Source organism: Dermacentor silvarum, chromosome 8 (genome assembly GCF_013339745.2).
Source record: "Dermacentor silvarum isolate Dsil-2018 chromosome 8, BIME_Dsil_1.4, whole genome shotgun sequence".
In the NCBI taxonomy this organism is placed as follows: domain Eukaryota; kingdom Metazoa; phylum Arthropoda; class Arachnida; order Ixodida; family Ixodidae; genus Dermacentor; species Dermacentor silvarum.
The window spans coordinates 121885092-121907415 of NC_051161.1; the positions used below are offsets into that span (position 1 = coordinate 121885092).

Genomic DNA, 22324 nt, shown 5'->3' on the forward strand with positions numbered 1-22324 from the left:
CCTTTGTCGTCAAGCCGTCGTCACCACGTGTTGTTCCGTCGACGTCAATTGTTATTCGTCATTCTACCGCAATCATGCGCGGCAACGATTCGTGGTCATAGTCATACTATCATCGTCACGTCATTGTCGTTCTACACTCGTCATCCCCTTATCGTCATGTCGTCCTCGCACTGTCATTATACCATCGTCGTCATTTAACAATCTCATTGTCGTCAAGCTGTCGTCGTTATACCGCCTTTGCCGTTCCATTGACGTCATTCCTCGTCGTCACTGCGTTGGCATCATACAGTCGTTGTCATGCCACCATACTGAGGGGCGACCATGTCAAGAGTGTGCCATATTAAAGTAGGGAGATGTCGAAGTATGTCGCATCTAGCCGAAACACGGAAGTCTCAGAATGATCACTACACAGTAAATAAATGTGACTTCAGGAATACGATGTGCGATTACACTGCTCAAATGCTAATCGCATTACCCTCGACTTTCATGGTGAGATGAGTTTGCCGCAATTCTTTTATTGCGATAGCAATTATATGGACACTCAAAGCGCATTGTTGCCGTCGTACTCGCCGTCGCCGTGAGGTTCTGTGTAAAGTCCGAGGGCGATAAAATCATCGCCGCGCGCCGTATGCTGTATGTGCGAGTGAGAGCATGCGACGGTGAGCCGGCAATCGCCGTTCGTGTGCAAGGGCGGGAAGCGGGAAGGAAGCGCGCAGTCTTCCAGTCGCGCACAACGCTCCGGAGGGAGGGTAGGGAAGTGGAGGCGCCGTGCTTTACTGCGGCCGTGCGCTCCCGCCGGGCCGGAAGGTTCCGGGAAAGGGGGGGGGGGGGTGCGTTCTGCGCAGCGAGCGCCCGCCCGCGCGGCTGTATTTTGAAAGCCATTTGCGGCGGGGGCAGAGTCCGCCCTACCTGTGGTTTCACGGCTAAGATCGCGTTGATGCCAGCACGAAGCTCAATTTACGCGCTTCAGCCGCGTTGACTCACTCCAGCGTTTTGGCAGCGAGTTTCCGCGGTCATCGAGTGAGCTTCGTTCATGTTTGCTTGAGCGCGCGTGACACCATGATTGTTGGTTTAGTTAATGTGCCTATGTTTACAAGTTCATACGGCCAATAAAACTACTGTCCTTACTTTGTAAAGCTGTCCACTAATTTGCTATAGCAATCGATGCTTCGCCTTTCCGGCGAAACTGCGACATTTTTTGTGCCATAGAACTACCAATAAGGCATGAAAACCATAATCAGCAATATTTCTTGTAGATCACTTGATTGACTTTGCACACTGCTTTAAGTTAAATCCACCCGATTACAGTGCGACGCTGGGCTGGCGCAAGTCTGCGTCCTCCTCGAGGCCGCCGAGGTCTGGCGCCGTTCGTGCGACTGCGCCGAGACGCAGCGCCAGAAAACACCCGTAAAAACTCCGAATGTTGGGCGGTTAAAGCGATTTGTTTTGGTGCCCAATTTTAAACAAGATCGTTGCCAGCGTGTAAGACTGTCGCAATCGCTGGAAACACTGCAAAACTAGAAACTTTATAAGGAAAAAGGCCCTCCCGCATGAACAGGTACAATGTTCGCGAAGGAAGGCAATCACGCGAAGGCGCGCCCAGCTATAGCTAGCCGAGTGATGGAGGCCGCTCCCTACACGAAGAGACGCAGGCCCCGTGGCTGTGGAAGCGGTTGGCGCCAGCGAGGCACCGGTGGCCTCGCAGCATGATGATCGATGATCGCAGGCACCGCACGCGGCCTTCGTTCGGGTGTCGGAAGGCGAAGTAGGGGTACTTGAGGTGGCGGCGTCCGCATGCGACCACCTCGGGACGCCGGCACCGCGGTCCGTGTTGCCGGCCCTCGCACCGCTTCCGGCATTCTTGAGCCGTGCTGAAGACCATGCTTCCGTTGCCAGGGCAACCGCCCGAGGGGAATGACCAGGGCATGCATTTCCTGCCATCGTGGTGCCACCAACTGGACAGGGTGTCCTGCCTGTATACCGTTCGGAAGGAGACAGTGCGTGACTGAGTCATCGGCAAGGCGTCCCTGCTTCAATCGCGTTAGACATGTCTATTATGTGGATTGACTTTGATGGTGATCGAATTTGCTCGTGTCTCGAATGGTAGTAGTCAGTGAGCGCTGTTCGTGCCTCATATACCACGTGTCCGAGGTAACGTTAGCCAAGCTGTTAAAGAAAAACAAACATTTCCACACGAAATTAAAGAAAGACCCGATTTAAGCCCTAATCTTCTTCTCTAATGAGACATGCTTCCGTTCACAACACGCACGGAGATTGCCGATGGACCACTGTTGTCCACTTAGCCTCACAAGATCGCGTCCATAGTCACGCGCTAAAGTACATACTTGACTTATTCTGTCCGGTATTCTCCTTTTTGTGTCCTCGTATCTTGCGCTTTAAGCCAAGCATGAGTTCTTACAAACTCGCCTAAATTTCATCTCTTGTACACGGGCCATGGGATGTGAGAAAACGAATTTCCCAGAGTTTGTGACCGTAGCCCGCAAAACGGTACAACAATGCGTGTTTCGCACATGCTATATAGTATGGGCTGGCAAATTGAACACCAGTTAGGCTGCGTGCTCAGGCTGCGGAAATGTACAGCTTATTAGGGGCGAAGCTCCTTAGGGTCGAGCCTTGTCCCCCGTCGCGCCGTTGTTGCCACGCTAGTACTCGCCGCTCCCGCTAGAGGCGCAGCTGTGCTCTCGTTTGATTTGAATGGCGCCCACTAGATGGCGCGGCGGCGCTCGCTCCACAAGGCGGCGGCGGAGCGGAGGGCTCGCAAAGCGGCTGCCGCGCGCGCTCGCCGCAAGACTCTGCGGTCTTGACGGCGAGTACTGACTATGTACCTGGCACCTAACCTGTCCAAGGGAAACATCGTCATGTACATCGAGAAGGCGATGCTGCAATATGAAACTGAATACAAACACGGCCCCTTCGTGCTCACCGGAGACTCTAACGTGGACATCATGAACAACGACTGGCTAGTCCAACACATGATGTCCCGCTACGATCTCTGGTGCATTTCATATGAATACAAACGTCCCACCACCATTAGGGGATCTTGTTTAGACATCGCCTTCTCGAACTTTAGACTACATCCAATTCACTATCCCTTGACTTCGTACTTTACACACCACAATGCCGTTATACTCAAAGGGAAACGTTCTCCTGAGCTTAAAGTCATATATGACTAAACAGAATCACGGGAACCCCCCCCTTGTGGTATGTAGAGCTCTTGAACAAAATCATCATCTACCCCCTGTGTAATTAATGAAACATTGTGTATATACTCTATCAATATGTAAATAAAAAAGATTGTGCATATACTGTATATATAATCGCACCACACCGCCGTGTTTCTGTGTCACATCTTTGTATGATGATCGAGTGGGCAAAATCTACGGAGGATGCACGGTTTACCAGATTACCTCCGGAGCTTCGCCCACTCATCATCATTCACGTCGTGGATATGGCGATCATTCTTTTTTTTGCAGATGGCGTTGTCCATAAACTTTTGACGCCGATTGCGAGCTTTACACTACATATCATTGGGCACATTTAGGAAACGGCGATCGCCGTCCGCGCATACCTGGCGCAACGTGTGAAGAGCGGCCTCTGGAAGCATTCTTGGCGCGGGTGCTTCGGGGAGACGCAGCTCTCCAGACAGTTGTCGAGGGAGGCGAACCGATTCTCACCTCGGTTGCAGATGTCCACCGCTTCCAACGCGTTCGTCTGGACGCAAGCGTTCGCCGCACGATGGTAGTGGAACTCGAGCGGTGGATGCCCGCAGAACGTGTAGAACACAGAGCCACACGCTGGACGGGTCTGCGCGAAGAGCACGGGTGAACCCTCTCAGACCGCTCACTCGTATATATAGACAGCGCGTACACGTGTGAATCACCGCATATATATATATATATATATATATATATATATATATATATATATATATATATAGTGCCCACTTTCCTGCGAATTGTATACTCTCGATCATGGCGCTACCTCGGTGGCAGCTGAAGCTTGCCTAAATATCAGCTTATGCCAGAGGAGCAGGTTTCCGGAATACATAACGCAGAACAACGCAGACACATCAAGGGCGTATTCTTGCCTTGATAATTATCAACAGCCCTCTTTTGACCCGGAAGCATGATTGCATAATGACACGCATCCAACTCAAATATTGCTCTTTGACTTGTTACCCGTATTTTATAGAGCTCTGCTAACTACTCGAGCAGAGGAGAATTTAATATAATTTTAAATGTTTAAATCAATATGGGAGAATGAAGAAACGGTGTCATTTTAAATGTTGCGTCAAATATTTATGGTGTTTTACTTGACAATGCCATGTAAAACCCTAGAAGACAGCATGCTATTGTATTTCAATCTCATTCCAGCACGATCCACCCATATAGTTTCCTGTTACTTGTTTGTGTAACCCGATTATCGCAAAGGGCCTCTGTGCTGCTTGTAATCGGCATTTCATGAAAACGTTCGCGCAAGCATGTCTACTCCTGAATATACCGGATGTATGTAGCTTTGAGTAATATTTAAGAAATAGCCGTTTTGAAGTAAAACGGATGGCTACTTCAGTGACATAGCGTCAGCGGCGCCGACCACGGCATGACGAAGTGATACGTGGTAGAGTTAGTCGCTAATTAACAAAAATCTATCAAGTGAATTTTAGTTTCAGCAGGCTCATCGTAATGGGGAAATTGAAGCTTTGAGAGTATCTATCTATCTATCTATCTATCTATCTATCTATCTATCTATCTATCTATCTATCTATCTATCTATCTATCTATCTATCTATCTATCTATCTATCTATCTATCTATCTATCTATCTATCTATCCGCCTACGTCTTGGTGCTTTCATGGTCGTTTCGTTAACTTGGTATGTACCAAAATTTACATAGTATGACAAGATTGTATGACGAACATAGATTATATGTCATTACATGAATGCCAGGACATGCGTGTCACGTAGGTCATGAAACAGCTGCCTACGTCTTGGTGCTCTCATGGTCGCTTCGTTAACTTGGTAGGTACCAAAATTGGCGCAGACAAGATTGTATGACGAACATAGATTATATGTCATTACATGAATGTCATGACATGCGTGTCACGTAGGTCATGAAACAGCTGCCTACGTCTTGGTGCTCTCATGGTCGCTTCGTCAACTTGGTAGGTACCAAAATTGCCATAGTATGACAAGAGTGTATGACGAACATAAATGATAGGTCATGACATGCGTGTCATGACATGTGTGTCATGTAGTTAATGAACAGCCGCCTACGTCTTGGTGCTCTCATGGTCATTTCGTTAACTTGGTAGGCTCCCCGTACACTGCTTCGCATAACATCGATTCACACAGGCCGTGGTATCTGCCGGCTTTTATTGCGATAGCAATTATATGGACACTCCAAAGCAGATTTCTGCCATCGGCGTCGCCGTCGCCGTCGTCGTCGCCGTCGCCGTGAGGTTCCGTATGACGTCAATGGAGATGAAATCGTCGCCGCGCGCCGAACGCTGTATATGCGAGTGAAAGGGCGCGAGGGACGCGCGCTTTCACGGGGAATGAACGCACGGCGAACAAACGCGCGTTCTGCGCCGTGCTCCCTTAAGGGCTGCAGAAGTAGGCGTCTATTTCCTCCTTTACAATCACCATATATGTAGAACAAACGCGCCTTCTTCCGACGCGCGCAAGGCCGTTGGGGGGGGGGGGGGGAGGGAAGGGAAGGGAGGCGACGTTTAGCTGCGGCACCAAGTGCGTATTTCTATCAGAGGCTCCGGCAACAGTCACCAACGCCGCACGCATTTTGTTCGAACGCGGGCAAAACGCAGAGGGCGTCGACAAAAGTTCTGCGTGTTGCCGGTGCTGCTGCATGTCCAAGTTTATACAGCTGATAAAGCTACTATCATTACTCCGTATAGCTCTCTACAAATTTGCTATCGCAATTGATGCTTCGCCTTTAAGGTGAAACTGCGACAACTTTTTCTAAACGGCTATCTTTAAATATTACTTAAAGCCTTCGTAGAAACACCCGGTATAGTGGTTGAAATTAATTGCTATGGTTGCGTCGGCATTTCGTTCCTTGTGCCGTGAATAACGACAAAATTATTCAGGCAAGCGGGAACCGCATGCCGCACGATTGGTTTCTAGTACTACGGCAAGACCCGTTGCTCGCAAATGTCTAAAAATCTCTCCCTTGTACATCGCGAATTCAGACACACTGTTTTAGTACAGCCAAACACGAGGCGACCACGGTTACAACAGCCCATCCCTACGCAGAGCTGTAATGAGTTAACTCCGGCGTTTGTTTTCCACAAGCAAAACTGTCTGAAAAAAGAAGTGATTATTTAGCGTAAATGCGAGAGAAATGCATTAGCATTCAGGCGCACCTGATTTAAACCGCGTTCACCACATTGTGTTGTTCAGGAGCTCACTCGACACACGTCCTGACTCTTCGAGAAGCGAAGTGCAACTTATGGTGGGCCGGAGCAGACCACTGTCAGTTGTACTATATATATGCATGTGCACCACGAATGTGACCGGCTTCCCCACACTTCGCATATAGTTTTGTTCACTTAGACACTCTTAATGTTAAGATATTAAAGAAGTCGTAGATTTGCCTGAAAGGCGCAGCATGGATTGCGATAGCAAATTAGCAGACAGCTATACGAAGTAAGGATATTAGTTTTACCGGCCGCATAAACTTTCAAACATTCGCTTACTAACCAAATTAGCAAGCACGGTGTCACGCGCGCACAGGTAAACATGAACACATCTCACTCGATGAACGCGGAAACTCGCTGTCAAAATCCTAGAATGTGCAAGCGCGGCAGCAGCAGCGAGGGAATTGACCTTCATGCTGTCTGTCCCCTCAGCGCGAACTTAGCGTCGAATGCACAGCGCATACGAAGATACCAGCACTCGGCGCACTTTGTCCACATCGGAGATCGCTTTCAAGATACGGTGCCCGCGCGGCCGCGCCTACACAGCAGCCGCCGGTGTAGCACGCCCCCCCCCCCCCCCCCCCCCCCCGGGTGCCTCCCGCACGCCTGAAGACGGCGCGCTTGCTCCCCGGTGTCCTGCGTTGGGCGCGTGAGATTGAGCCGTGATCGTCGGCTGACACTCGCAAGCTTTCACTCGCACATATGGTAGGCGGCGACGATGTTATTGTGCTTGGACTTTATACGGAGCATCACGGCGACGACGACGGAAGAATTGCACCTGGAGTGTCCATATAATTGCTATCGCAATAATAAAAAAAACGCAGATCCTACGCACTACGGGAATTGTATAAGCTTTGATAATCCAGCGAAAGCAAAACGGTGCACCACTATAAGAAACGCGCAGCGGATTTCAGCGCGAACGCTATCAGCAACGGTGGCGTAGTACCTTGCAGAGCTACGGTAATTTTTATTCAGGGTCAATATTCTCAAGACAATACCATACTATTCGCAAAATTTCGCGTGACTCGGCACTGGATGCGGCAAACCAGACGGCCGAGAGCGTTGTTGGCACTGTGCGAAGATAGCAAGCCTGGCGTTGTTGGCTTGGCATAGCTAAAGTCCCTATACCTTCGGAAAAGTACCGCCATCCTTTGAACAAGGCCGCTTCTCTCTCTCTCTCTCCTATATCTCCGATTGGACGACGATAGCGCACGCTCTTACTTCTTTATATTTTGTTTATTCCCGCCTCAGAGCTATGTCGAAAGTCCCTCTGCGCAGCCGCCGTCGCAGGCAGGCGCCCCTCGAAAGCCCCCGACGTCGGTCGGCGGCTTTCGAAGGGCGCCACCGTCGACTTGCTTTTGCTTTCGCAAGCAAAAAGTAAAGAAAAAAAATGTCACAGTTTCGCCCTAAGGGCGAAGCAATGAATGCGATAGCAACACAGCAATGTCATACGAAGTAAGGTGAGCGGCCTTGGTAGCAATATGAATTGTAGTAAACATGAGCTGATTAAGTAAGCAGGTGTGCTGCGGCGTAAGTAGACCGACATGAAGAGAGACTCGATGACCACGAGAAGGCGCGTGTGAAATGGTGGTGTTGATGAGAAGCGCTGCCCGTGGGCAGCGCGTGCGAAGGGACACACCTGTAGTGCTGCACTGCCGATCTGGGCAGCATTGCATGTGTAGCGTGCGTTGGAAAATGTGGCCCGACTATTACTAACTGAATGAACAAGCGTGGTGTGAGCGCGCACAAACAAACATGAAAAGATCACACTGAATGACTGCAGACAACGACTGTCAAAACGCCGGCAGCGCAACGTACCTTCACCCGCGCAGCGGGCGAAGGTACGTGCGGTCTATCAACGGAAACTGAGCGGCATAAAGGTCAGAGCCGTGTGGAGATAAGAGACGGTGCGGTCGAACGAACGACGAGCGCGGTTGTTGGAAGCGTAGAAGTGCGCCCGCCCCCCCCCCCCCCCCCCCCCCCCCCCCCATGCTCCCTCCGGCGCTGGCTTCCCGCTTCCTGGCTTGCGCGTGGGAGAGATAAGAGACTGTGCGGACGAGCGCGGTTGTTGGCAGAAGAGTGCCCCCCCTGCTCCCTCCGGCGCTGGCTTTCCGCTTCCTTGCTTGCGCGTGGGAGATTGAGTGCGTTCGCTCTCCGTGATAGCGCGCGTCCCCCCACGCTTCCGCTGGGGCATACGGCGCGCGGCGAAGATTTTATCTATACGGAACGTCACGGCGACGGCGACGACGACGACGACGCCGACGGCAGAAATCCGGTTGAAGTGTCCATATAATTGCTATCGCAATAAAAATGTCACAGTTTCGCCCTAAGGGCGAAGCAATGAATGCGATAGCAACACAGCAATGTCATACGAAGTAAGGGAGCGGCTTTGGTAGCAATATGAATTGTAGTAAACATGAGCTGATTAAGTAAGCAGGTGTGCTGCGGCGTAAGTAGACCGACATGAAGAGAGACTCGATGACCACGAGAAGGCGCATGTGAAACGGTGGTGTTGATGAGAAGCGCTTCCCGTGGGCAGCGCGTGCGAAGGGACACACCTGTAGCGCTGCACTGCCGATCCGGGCAGCATTGCGTGTGTAGCGTGCGTTGGAAAATGTGGCCCGACTATTACGAACTGAATGAACAAGCGTGGTGTGAGCGCGCACAAACACGAAGAGATCACACTGAATGACAGCAGACAACGACTGTCAAAACGCTGGCAGCAAGCATACGCCGCAACGGGCGAAGGTACGTGCGGTCTATCGCTTCAACGGAAACTGAGCGGCGAATGCACTTAAAGGTCAGAGCCGTGTGGAGATAAGAGACGGTGCGAGCGAGCGACGAGCGCGGTTGTTGGCAGAGAAGTGCGCCCCCCCCCCCCCCCCCCCCTTGCTCCCTCCGGCGCTGGCTTCCTGCTTCCTTGCTTGCGCGTGGGAGATTGAGTGCGTTCGCTCTCCGTGATAGCGCGCGTCTCCGCACGCTTCCTCTCGGGCATACGGCGCGCGGCGAAGATTTTATCTATAGGGAACGTCACGGCGACGGCGACGGCGACGACGACGGCGACGGCGACGACGACGCCGACGGCAGAAATCCGGTTCAAGTGTCCATATAATTGCTATCGCAATAAAACATGCGTTTTAGGAGAAGAGACGGCGGAGGAGAGAGTAGATGGCGTTACTTTTCCTGTATAGGGAATTGAGGCACAGCGCCAGATACGCTTTGACGCATCCGGTGCCGAGTCAAGCGCAAACCTCTGGAAAATGATCGTATAAGGGCAGTGACAGCTTCGATCTACTCTGCGAGATAGGCGACGACGGCAAACCAAATCGCAGGGACTATACTGGGGAAGTAGGCAAAGAAATATTTCCCGCTTCGCTTTAAAAATGCGCTAGTTGCAAAAGACAAAGACTCCTTCGTGCACTGTACCGCATCTATTCACGCAAGGAGATACCAAATGTACTCACTGGTCGTCGAAACGGAAAGACCAGCGCGTCCTTCTCGTCATCCTGAGCACCGTACTCACTACCGGTGAGCTTCTTCCGCGAGCTTTCCTTCGTCCGGTGTCCCGTCAAGGGCCTTTTGCGAGCGCGACGCGCAGAGCTCTTTGCCCTGGCCGTCGTTATTACGGAGGTCGTGACTTTCTTCCGGACACTCCTTGTCACGGAGTCGGGAACGGTGACGCCGGACACTCGGGTCGTTGGCCCTTCGAGAAGTCCTCCTGGAGTGTATACCAGTCCGTTGCTGTCGTTCGCGGCGAGTGCGCCGCGCCACGACTTGTCCAGGGCGCCTTCGTCGACGTACTGCGTGACCGGGAGCTGCAGCAAGACCCGGTGCCAGCGCACCACGATGGCGATGACGAACAGCAAGAGCAGTGCGGCGATCGCCGTCATTCCCGCCATGGGCACGCAGGTCGTCCAGGCAAACGGAGTGCCCGCTGCCGCACTGGCAGCGTACTTGGAACGGCGGTGTCGCTTCGGGGGCGCGGTCATCTGCTGCCCATCGCTGGCCGTGTTCAACGTGGCCGTCGTCCCGAGGGTGCTCGCTGAATTCACCGAGCTGTTCTCGTCGTCCGGTGTAGAGTGGGGGCTCCAGAAAGAGAAGGACGCACTGCTACGTCCCGACGGACCTTGGAATGTAATCAGTGGTTACGTTGGAATAATATGATTTAAACATAGAGAGAAATACAAATGAGACGGTCCTAAAGTTTCAGATTGTACCAAGACGCTCACGAACGGCGATTAGCCTAAAAACTGCACAAGCAGCCTGTAAAAATTATTTGCCGAACAAATAAAAACAGCCTAAGCAACTAGAAAACAAGGTTTGCGCAATATTATACAGTATTAGCGAATAAAAGAACATGCACATCACTCAATGCAAAAGTAAAGAACAAAAATAGTGCTAACCGCTGGGCAGCATCGAACAAATGTTCATCCGAAAGAAAAGCCTTACGGGACGATTTAAATGCAGGAAGCGATGAACATGATTTTAATGCGTCTGGTAAACTACTCAACAGTTTCATTACTTTAAGTTGCGAAGCCATTTTTCCATTATTATAGCGCACTATACGAAGTAAGAATGTTATCGACGAATTTAGAATCTAGTGCGGTCATTCTGTACGTTAGTAAATAAATGTCGATAAATACACAAGAAAGTTGCTTCACGAGCACCATATAGACGATGAGTACTAAATTTTAATAAATACACTGTACGGACAACCAGAAATGTATAATACACTAGCGTACGAACCCTTCAGCGTCCCTATGGATGAGAGCGGGGCTTGCCGAGCTTCTGCGGTTTCGTCCTGTGGCTGGGGATGTCGGTCGTCTACGCTGTCACTGTATGGCCTGTCACGTTGCGCCGCAGCCCTCCCCGGCTCTGGCATCGCGACAGGCGGTTCCAGGCTTGCTTGCTGGGCGTGCCAGTACAGTGCTTCCGGGGGTAACCACTGACCTTGTTCGTTCCATGCCCGATCTTGTGCCTGACCTTGTTCTCCGTTGAGGTGCACGGGCATCGCGTAGAAAGCGCCCGGGAATGCGCCGTCGTACAGAGGAGCAGACGGCTGTGCAGGGTCCATGTCGTTGCTTGCGCGGCTTTTTCTTAAGGCAAAGCGACAGACGGCGGGTTTGCAGATGGCTTCCTCCTTCAGTTCGCGTCGCGAGCAGCTCACCAGTAATTTGCGGTGACGGGCAGGGCGTACAGGAAACGAGCGCGCACATGATGATGATGATGATGATGATGATGACCTTGACGTCTTTCGCGCATACCCACTCACGGGGATCGGCCAAGAGTCGGGCAGGTTTTGTATATGTGCTAAGTGAATAAATTTAGCAAATGTATAATTTTGGTGAATATATTAAAGCGAGTAAATTCAAAGACGATTCAGTGGACAATAAATACATAAAAAGTGTACATACTAGTACAAGGGACAATAGCGCACAAGCCCCAGCTGCCACCTTTTCTTTGTCGGCACGAGCTAAGAAACAGCCATGCCAGATCAATCGACGCTCGGTTCCGCGCAAATAAACGTAATGCTAGACTCTGTAGGGATGCTTGCCAGGTACAATGGGCCTAACGTTGAGGGAAAACAGAATTAAAGTCGCAAATGAAATGTCGTAGTCTCATCTCAGCGTCTGCTGTTGTGCTACCGATTCGAAACTGGTTCGCTATTGCTATTGTACCTAATCCTCAGTTACTCATTAGGAATATGCTGTATAGAAATTTCGCCGCCGAGATTTGAGGCACCTATGAAAGCAGGTTCACTACAAGAAAGGAAAGCAATTCTAGCGACTCCTAGAATACTATATGTAAATAAAAACTTGTAATCCCTTTGACTTTTAGACAGTTTTGCAATTGTTCTATCGCTTCTTTTTCTCGGTAATGCCCACTGTAATACAATTACTCGTTTATGTGATTAGCATTTTTTGACACTTCACACACTTTGAGCGCACTAGCTTTCATGCTACCTTTCTGTATGGCTGCGTCTCAAACTGTTTTCCCGCTAACTTGGGTCAATGGGAAGTCAATAATCTAACCTAATGGGTACAGTATCGGGCTGAGGGAACAGGGTTTGAAACCAACTTGGGTCAATGGGTGTGTGCGGCCCGGTGTGTGCCGCTATTCAGTGAACCTCTCTGACGCTAACTTGGGTCGTTGGGAAGGTGCCAGTTGATATGTGGTGCTCTTCAGCGACAAAAAAAGTTCTTTAAAATTTCGCAAGTGCAGGACGGAATCGGACCCGCGACATATACAGGGTGTCCCAACGATCACGCACCAAGATGTTAAATTATGCAAATTCCACGTAGCTGGACAGAACCATGGTAAGGTTGTTTGCCGTCGCTTGGAGATACTGGGATTATTATTTTGCATCCGCCTAATTACATAATTAGTCCTAGTTAATTAATCAGCTTAGCAAATATAATTAGATGAAAAGTGTTAATGAGAACATTGTAGAACACGAAAAATAAAATCACCGCCCAAGCACTCCGTACCAGCGAAGCTGAAACGTGCGGGGCCGCTGTTTATCACTGGGTTAATCGAGACAGTTCATTAAAGTATTTCTCAGTTATTGGTTACGTCATTGTGTTTCTTAATGCGGTTACACACACGTTCGGCTGCGATGGAGAGAGCGACGTCACTGACGGTATGCCCGCAGTCCGCCGCTGTCGGTTGCGTTTGATGTCTCGAGTTTGCTCGGCGGCGTGGTTAGCAGCCCGCCCCCAATGCCGCTTGCGATTCTTCGCAATTAAATTGCTTCAAAATTAAATCTGACCGTTACGTAAGACGATGAATGGCTCATACGCCCTTAAGCAATGGCTCATACCCCCGTAAATGCGGCCTCCCCATTACGACAACAGAAGGGAAGTGAAATTCTACGCTAGAATGATGAGCGGCAACGCAGCCAGCTGTGGAAGAAGACGACGACGACCAACGCAGGAGTAGTGGCAGGAGCAAGTGCCGAGCACGAGAACGAGCGCAACCCGAGGGGCGCCAACGACCCAGCTGCGGAAGAAGACGACGTGGCTTGAGCCAATACTGATGATGATAGTTTTCTGTGGACAGGCGACTAACAGACACTTTTTCGTTTCGCCTAGCCATATAAAGCTTCGCTTTAAAACTCCTGATACAGCTTTCTTGGAAATGCCAGAGATTCAGCGAAAGACAAGTTGCCGTTCTCCAATTTGAATTTCACTTCTCTTCTGTCTACGCAATGGGGAGGCCGCGTATAGTCCAGACTCCAGAGGGGCAACGCGCCTGCATGCTTCGCTGGTCATCCACCGTCACAGTGTGGAATGGCTCATGATAGTTTTTGTTTATGTTGTGTGCAGACGTCCCGTCCCGATTGTCAATTCGACACATTTAGAAGTGGTACATTTACTTTCTTGAGCGCATCGGTTTTGCCTGTTCTTTATACCCGTGGTTCGCTTGCCGGTATGTTTATTTCGGTTTTATTTTTTGCCACAGACCTGCTTTTGCAGTACGTATACACTCTCATGAAAAATAATACCGTCACTTTAATTAGGCTTTCGTACGAAGCAAGTCTCTGGCGTGAAATTTAGCTGCGCGCGCACTCCTTCGATGCGGTGCAAGCGGAGCCTGTATTTTGAAACATTCTATGCCTATTCCATTGCTTTTCGCGTTTCGTCCGTGGTCAGAGCAACGATTCGGCCGCGTTATCAAGGGACTTTTGTTATCAATGAGATCAATCAGCCCTGAGAGACGGATAATAAGTTTGACGTAGAAATTAGAGGAAGGAATCACTGCGAAGCCGCTAAACCTGCCGTTGGAGCTCCTTCCGTACCATTATCAAGGTTATGCACTGGCTCTTCGGGTTGGCGACAGGCAAAGCAGTGGCTTTCAATCAGTGTTGCCCATCCACAGACGCTGTCAGATAATCCGCCTCCTTCTCACACGACAGGGTCGACACATTCTCACGCAACTAGGCCACCATGTTCCACTCCCACCCCCTGTACACGAAGCAACTCTCCCCAATGCTACTCGCTCACAACTTATATCACCACTACCTCGGTACATGCATCCACTATTAAATTTAGCACGACTCACGCTACGTACTGCATACTACATCCGCTACACCGCCCGCAATCCACATTGATCTTACGTTTACACAGATGACAGCACGTCTGGGACACATACAGCCATAGCTCTCATAGGTGAACATTGGCATGCCATTCACACAGTCATTCTCCCTCCCATGGACTTACATTGCTTACACGCCATAGAGGCAGCCATCACCCACGCTCCTTCGGCTTCCACTACCCGCTGTACCCGTCAAATTCACGGAGTCCATGGTCGCTTGCCGGCGCCTGATACATAACTTGCTCTCACACGACATCGCTCAACAAATACAACGCGACCTACACACCCGTTGCAATCGTCTGGATTCCAGGGGTGCTATGCAGGATGCGCCGAGTTTGGCGAAACTCGGGATCTTCACGAGCTCTGGCGACGCCCCAAGATGAAAGAACTAATGATAACAAGACAAAGTTTGTCCGTCGGCACACCTCCAGTTTCATTGGTTTATCTAGATTCACTCTGGGTGGCCATCATCCCTTGGGCGTTGCCATATGGGCGGTCGACAAACTGAGGCTCACGTGATCATACGGTCGGTGCATGGTCGTGCATTCTTTCACTTGTTTGTCGTTCCACCGAGCGCATTACAGGCACAAGCAAGTTATAAAATAAATGCATTTAGTACAATAATATTAGTCACATGAATGTGGGTTATAAGCATTTTAAAGTTTACAAGATGTACACTGAATGTGTATTAGACTAATTTGTAGTATAGTACGTTTCGCGTTATACCACGAGGGCACGCTCGCCCTCCTCTTTCTTCCTCTGGATTGGATTGGCACGGCTCGCTACGTGCTTGCGCTAGCATTTCCGAGCACAGATTGGTGTGCGCTTGGTTTTCGCACTGGGCTTTGAACAGATCGCTCGTTTCTCTTTCTCTTTCCTTTGGATTGATTTGGTGCGGCTCGCTACGTGCTTGCGCTCCCATTTCCGAGCACAGATTGGTGGGCGCCTGATTTTTGCACTGGGCTTTCAACAGATCGCTCGTTGCTCGCGCTAAAGTAAGGCTGCGAGACGAAGGGAGCGTCGGCTAGCGCAGAAGTGCTTTGCCGCGCGCTTACCGTGTAAGCACTCAGGAATGTCGGAAAACACTCATGCAAGGATAAAAAAAAACTACGCTTTATTTTCTTTTATATTGTGACGCACCTTCATACTGGCTAGCGCCGAGCGATGGCTTCTAACAAACGCAAGAAAGGGTCTTTGCAGCGCACGTGGCCGTTGAGTGCCACCACATTCATCCCTGGTGGGACTCCAGCATCAGTGCAGTTACTCTGTACCCACTGCTGAGGAGGTGGCGCTTCACTTTTTGACAATAACTTTCTATTTTGTGCGTGTGAACGCCCGTGTTGGTTTCCACAAAGTGCACGCTGTGGTTAACTGCCTCCCAATGCAGATTAAGACACAGCCCCGTTAGCATCCACTAAATTTGGGATACAGTTGCATGCGGCCAATTCGTCATTATGAATAACGGTCCCCGGTTGAACATTGGCTGCAATAATGGCGCCTAGCGTCGCCGCCTTTCGTCGGTCGACTTTGAAAGTCGCAGCACCCCTCAGGTCGCGCAGACCATGCCGAAAACCCATGGGCCACCATCTTTAACATCGTAATTTTGGCGGCTCGGGGGAACGTTGTCGCCCGTCATTAGGCTATTGCACTTTTGCCCGCCGCGAAGAAGGCACTCGTCGATTTGCGCTGTCTTCCCGGGGCCACCGAGTGGAGCTCGCGCCAGCAGCTCGTCCCTCGCGACCTCACGGATGTATTTCCTGCAGTGGGCGATGACGTGCTCCGACAGAGGAAACAAGTCGCCGGTCATCTCCTTCAACAGCCACATGTATACGGTTTTGCTCACGCAGGACGTGAGCCAAATAATTTGCCGCCCGGAAAGGCGGTCGTTCGGACGGCCGAGGCAGACCGTGTTGGCGAAGTAACTTCCTTCGCCTGTCTTCCCGTGCAGTGCAGCGGTACTGTGTAACTGCGAAAACTGCTTTCAGCACCTGTTGCACCGGAAGGCAGCCCGGCGTCCATTGAGTATTCATATATAATGTGGCCACTACGCCATCACAGATTGGTTGGTCCGGGTTGAACTCCACGTCCTCGCAGGTGCCCCAGTACTCCGATGACGACGCCAGACGTGGCCTGGGGCTGGGGCGCTGTGGACGAGCTTGCTTGAAACAGGAGAGAGCCGAACCGATCGCACGAACTATTCCTCCGCAGCCTAGTCACACCAGTCTGCGCTGGGAAAGCATATTTTGCCCGCCACCCTATCTCCACAGACGATGGCCTTCGCCTAACTCGTCACATAGCCAGCGCACTAATGTTTTGGAAAGGCAAAAATGACGCTGAAACTCTACGTCGGACATGTAGGTGAACGGGTACAGACGGTCATATTGACACTTGCTGCCGCTGGATGCGATTACACAGGCTGCTGCTGCCGCCACCATGTTCCCGAGTTCAACTCGAGGGGGGTTTCGCGATGTACGAGTTTGGCCCGAGTTCGCGTGTCAATCAAAACCATACGTCACGCCCCGCGGGAGGCATGTAACTCTTCTGCGCGCGCCCGCCACGGTTGGGCCACGCCCAACTTATTTTCCGGCAACAGCGACGTGGTGCGGAAATGAGAGGCATCAACAATCTTGACCACCGACAGAAAATACGCACAGCACACTGTCATCGGTGATGTAATGAGAACCACTATCAAAAACAAAGCGGCGACTTTCGCTGGCTTATGCATCTATCTTCTGAGGCTGTGATGGCCCCACAACATGGTTCATTGTCTGCATTGTAGCGACGTAGCGCACAGCGGAACGACACTGTCGCTGCTTGCAAGGCGTTGATGCGCCGTGGTGGATGACGATGCTGAGCAGTGGGTAGTGTTTTGCAACGTCAAGGTATCGCAGCTGTTGTTTGAGATGGCTGCTCTGTCATCGGTGACGTATCGGATCCGCAGTGTCACAAACATGGTCAGCGCCGAGAAACGCTCGCTTTTTTAAACCCAGTGCGATGGCATTTCATCACAAGCACGGCACACTAAATAGTTACAACCCCTTCCTGCGTTCTAAGTTTAATTTCCCAACTGCAGACAGGAGCCATCACCCGCCAAAATGCGATTGCTGCGCTGTCGTTACTATACCCATTTGCGATCGCTGTTAGCTCAGCAGCAGAGGCAATTGGCAAGCACATTGGAGAGAACAACACACTCAAACTCTGCGTATACATGCGCACGGAGACACCTTCATTGGGCAAGCGATGACAAGCGATGAATTGTGTCACTGGGCAGCGCGCTCTTCTTTGCAATGCATCGCGGAGGCTTCCCGCACGCAGATAAACGGGCGCATTTTCACTGTGCTGCGTCACTACGGACCCTAGAATACCGCACAGCCATTTTGCAGTGACAACCGTTGCTCCCGTCGTTTCAGTTGGTAAAGCGGCGGCCTTAATAGCCGCCTCAGTGATGTACCTGCGGTGAACAACCATGCCGTAGCGCTGCGTTGCCATTCCCCTAATAGTCAGGGAATGGAAAGATCATTGTCATGACTGACTTTATCAAGGATTAGAGTGCCTCGATGCGCACGGGCATCAAGGCACCCTATCAAGGATTAAAGCCCCTATATATAAAAAGTAGCGCCATCCACTTCCCTCCTCCTCCGTTCCACTATCGCGCTCGGGGCGACCAGCGCGATCGAGGCGCGATATCGACAGTGGTGCCGCCTGCGTCGGGCCTGCCGTGGCAGACGACAGCTAACGCGCTACTAGAGGAAATCCGAGGAAAACTTCGATCGCGGCCCTGCGGAGACGTTTTTGAGGCGCGATTTTGCTTCGTCAGTCAGTAACTGGTCTTAATAATGCCGTTTTGGAAGTAGCAACGCGATGATGCGAGACGGCGCAAATATCAAGTGTGCAGCAAGCGTTTGCGCACGCCGGATGGTAAACAAAAAAAAATGTCACAGTTTCGCCCTAAGGGCGAAGCAATGAATGCGATAGCAACACAGCAATGTCATACGAAGTAAGGTGAGCGGCTTTGGTAGCAATATGAATTGTAGTAAACATGAGCTGATTAAGTAAGGAGGTGTGCTGCGGCGTAAGTAGACCGACATGACGAGAGACTCGATGACCACGAGAAGGCGCGTGTGAAACGGTGGTGGTGATGAGAAGCGCTTCCCGTGGGCAGCGCGTGCGAAGGGACACATCTGTAGCGCTGCACTGCCGATCCGGGCAGCATTGCATGTGTAGCGTGCGTTGGAAAATGTGGCCCGACTATTACTAACTGAATGAACAAGCGTGGTGTGAGCGCGCACAAACAACATGAATAGCTCACACTGAATGACTGCAGACAACGACCGTCAAAACTCTGGCAGCAAGCGGATACGCCGCAGCGGCGAACGTACGAGCGGTCTATCGCTTCAACGGAAACTGAGCGCATAAAGGTCAGAGCCGTGTGGAGATAAGAGACGGTGCGAGCGAGCGACGATCGCGGTTGTTGGCAGCGTAGAAGTGCGCCCCCCCCCCCCCCCCCGCTCCCTCCGGCGCTGGCTTACCGCTTCCTTGCTTGCGCGTGGGAGAGATAAGAGACTGTGTGGACGAGCGACGAGCGCGGTTGTTGGCAGAGAAGTGCCCCCCCCCCCACCCCCCCCCCCTGCTCCCTCCGGCGCTGGCTTTCCGCTTCCTTGCTTGCGCTGGGAGATTGAGTGCGTTCGCTCTCCGTGATAGCGCGCGTCCCCGCACGCTTCCGCTGGGGCATACGGCGCGCGGCGAAGATTTTATCTATACGGAACCTCACGGCGACGGCGACGGCGACGGCAGAAATCCGGTTGAAGTGTCCATATAATTGCTATCGCAATAAAAAAGCCTTTTGCCCTCGCCTTGTCGGTTACGGCAACTTAAGGCGCAGCAGCATGCCATCACAACGAAGTTCTTGTCCCTAACACGTTTGATCCGTTTGTGCGTACAGCACTTTCGTCGCACAGGCCCGAGAATGGCAGTCGGAGCGCGCTGGAGAGAAAAAAATATACAAAAGCGCGACGCGAACTTCCACGTGACACGGATTGGCCAATGGGGGAGCGGAGGAGGCTGGGGCGACAGGAGGCGGCTAAGAGAGGGCGAGGAGGAAGCGCCGGGGTGAGCGCGGTGGCGGCAAGATCTAAGAATGGCGCTACTTTTATAAATATAGGGGTTTTATCAAGGATAGCACTGCAGCGCCCCTGGCGACTGCTCACCGTATGAACTCCCTCGCGCGTGCGACCCTCTACAATGTATCCGCTTGTAAGCTTTCGCCTCACTGTCGCCACTCGCGGCAAAAAAGTGTAAAATTTAATAATTCGCTCGATCTTTTTTTGTCATCAACCATTTATAGCATTCCAAACGAAAAACAGATACTTCAAGAAATAAAGTGTTTATTATTTTATTTGTTGTATTTTAACGTAATCGATTGAGGGAAAGTGTAGGCGCAACAATGCACCGCATGTGCCCTGTTCGCATTCGACGGAGGATAGAAAGATAATGCTCGAAAGAGGAGGCACGCCCTTTACCCGCCCTAGAAAGGCGTGGCAAGTGGCTCACGGCAAGTGTGCAGATAGACAGCGGTGCAGTCACGGTATTGCTAAATGGTGATAATACGTTGATAACAATATGCGGCGCTGGCGCGTTTTGCTTCGCAGTCTTCTGTGTTTGAAGCACGGAATCACTGTGCCGCGCAGGGTGCGCTCATGTTGCCATACGCGGCTTTATCTCGACATTTCTTTTTGCCTGCTGTTCTTGCACGTTCCTTGCTATCTCCGTTCACTGACTGCCATCGAGCAAACTCGGGTGAAACTCGTGCGAGCGAGAAACTCGGTGCATCCTGCATAGCACCCCAGGTCACAAGTGTATGCCGGGTAATGAAAGGGCTAACCTGCTCGCCCGAGAAAGTATTTTCTGGGCTCCCGTCATCCCTGGATCTACCCAGACGAGCACCGCAGCCTTATTTTCCTTCGAGCCATACAAGAGCGCGCCGCTTATTATCTGCCCTACAGCCACATATGACACGTCAACAAAGCACCGCCATTGGCAAATCGCAAACAGACACCCTTCCAACCCCAGCCCGCCTTCACCTTCTCCAAGGTCTCACAGGAGACCCCCGTCCCTGCATACACTGCGGCGACCACCCGAACACCAATCATATCTTGTGGATAGGCCACCTTCCCCTAGACTTCCTTATCTGACCTCTTTATCATTACCACCAAACCCCGGGTGGCTGATTGCAGCCACTACATATCAGGAACAGGAATACCTGGCAGCGTACATCTCATCCGCCATCAAGCACGCTGACAGAGGCGGCCTGGACCAGCGCCACCTAGATAGCACAAGGCCTGTGCGCTCTGCTTTATGACGTCATGCTACTATGCCCGAACTTTCCATTACCAAGCCTGGCGTGACGAAAGAGGGGAGGTCAAAATCACCGCAGCTTACTCGGGAGCATCCCCATTAGATTCTACGGCAGTCGGACCAGGTAGTATGACGTCATGGATCGGAGTGCACAGACCTTGTTGTCTACACTCTAAAAACAGTTGCACCCTTTGGAGCGTATTTTTGCCACAGAACAATAATCGTCATCTGACTTGCGTGGCTTTCCTTTCTTTAACGCTGTGCGCCCGGCACTTATCGGTCACGAACGATAAGAGCGTTATCAGCGTGACACAGCGTTCTCGACAGGAAAGTAGCAAGTGCAAAGTTTTCAAGATAGGAAACGCAAGCAAGACAGCTGACGATTATTGTTGTGTGGCAAAAATGCACCCCAAAGGGTGCAACTGTTTTTAGAGTGTAGGTGGCGTTGCCTGGACTCAGGCCTCCCTGCCTAGTAATCGACTGAGCGACAATAAAAGTTTTTTCTCAGTCTCAATCAGTTCAATCAGCTCATTTGAGGGCGCTGCTTTATGATGCAGGTGGGAGCACAGTCACGTGCTATTTTTCATATTTCGTGGGGTTTCTTTACCAGTCGGAATAAAAATTAGTACGCCATTAGTACGTCGCTGAAAATACCGCATTTAGATGCCATTTGGGGGTGCGTAGAAATAATGCCTCATTGACACTTTGATAATTAGGACAGTAGTAGATCTTGAGTGAAATAATTAATTACAATTACCTAATTCAATCTCAGTAACTCAAAAAATTACTGGCTGCTACTCCACTGTGCTGGAAACAATACGCACTAGGTTTTTTTTTCGAGTAACGCAATTTTGGAGTACACTTGCAATATCGACGGTGCAACGAAAAATTAGACGGCCTTCCACAAGTCAGCGAACGTTTATGCATGCCATAATTTGTGTTTTCCTCGCTTTCCTTGTAGCGTGCGAAATACGAAAAGTGCCGCGTAATTACGTGATTTGAAAGAACCAACATTATTCATAGCATGCGTGTTGCGACTCGGCAAACGTCGGAAAGCGGCAAGGTGTCGGTTTTGGTGTTGGCTTTCGCTAATCGCGAGCTGTTTGTTCCGTGTGACGATCCTAAAGAATGACAAACCCGTTGCTGAGTCAGCCTAATAAATTCCCTAAAATTAATTTAGGGACAACCGGTGTCCTGGCGTGCGGGCGTACACGCAAGAGTGTGTCGCTTATCGAATTTCGCGCACTAGGAGGAAATACTGGGGAAAAGAGAGAGAGAGAAACGAGAAGGGAAAGGTAGGGAGGTTAACTGGAGAAAAAATACCCAGGACATGGTGGCGCTGAAAACGACTAGATGGGATATGTGTTAGGGCGCAGTGACAGTTTACCAAATGAAGGTCATCCCATGATTGAAAAATTAGGA

The 22324-nt window shown here is 50.9% G+C and overlaps 1 protein-coding gene across 1 annotated transcript in view; it reads right to left on the reverse strand.

The window, feature by feature from the left end:
• Positions 1-1517: 1517 nt before the first annotated feature.
• Positions 1518-22324, reverse strand: part of LOC119462386 (uncharacterized) — a 23075-nt gene continuing 2268 nt past the window's right edge. Inside the window, exons 3-4 of the mRNA XM_049672960.1 lie at positions 3590-3825; positions 1518-1973 (exon numbers count right to left, since the gene is read on the reverse strand). Of these exons, the coding sequence (XP_049528917.1) occupies positions 1610-1973; positions 3590-3825 (600 nt within the window). The 3' untranslated portion in view covers positions 1518-1609. The remainder of the gene's footprint in view (positions 1974-3589; positions 3826-22324) is intronic.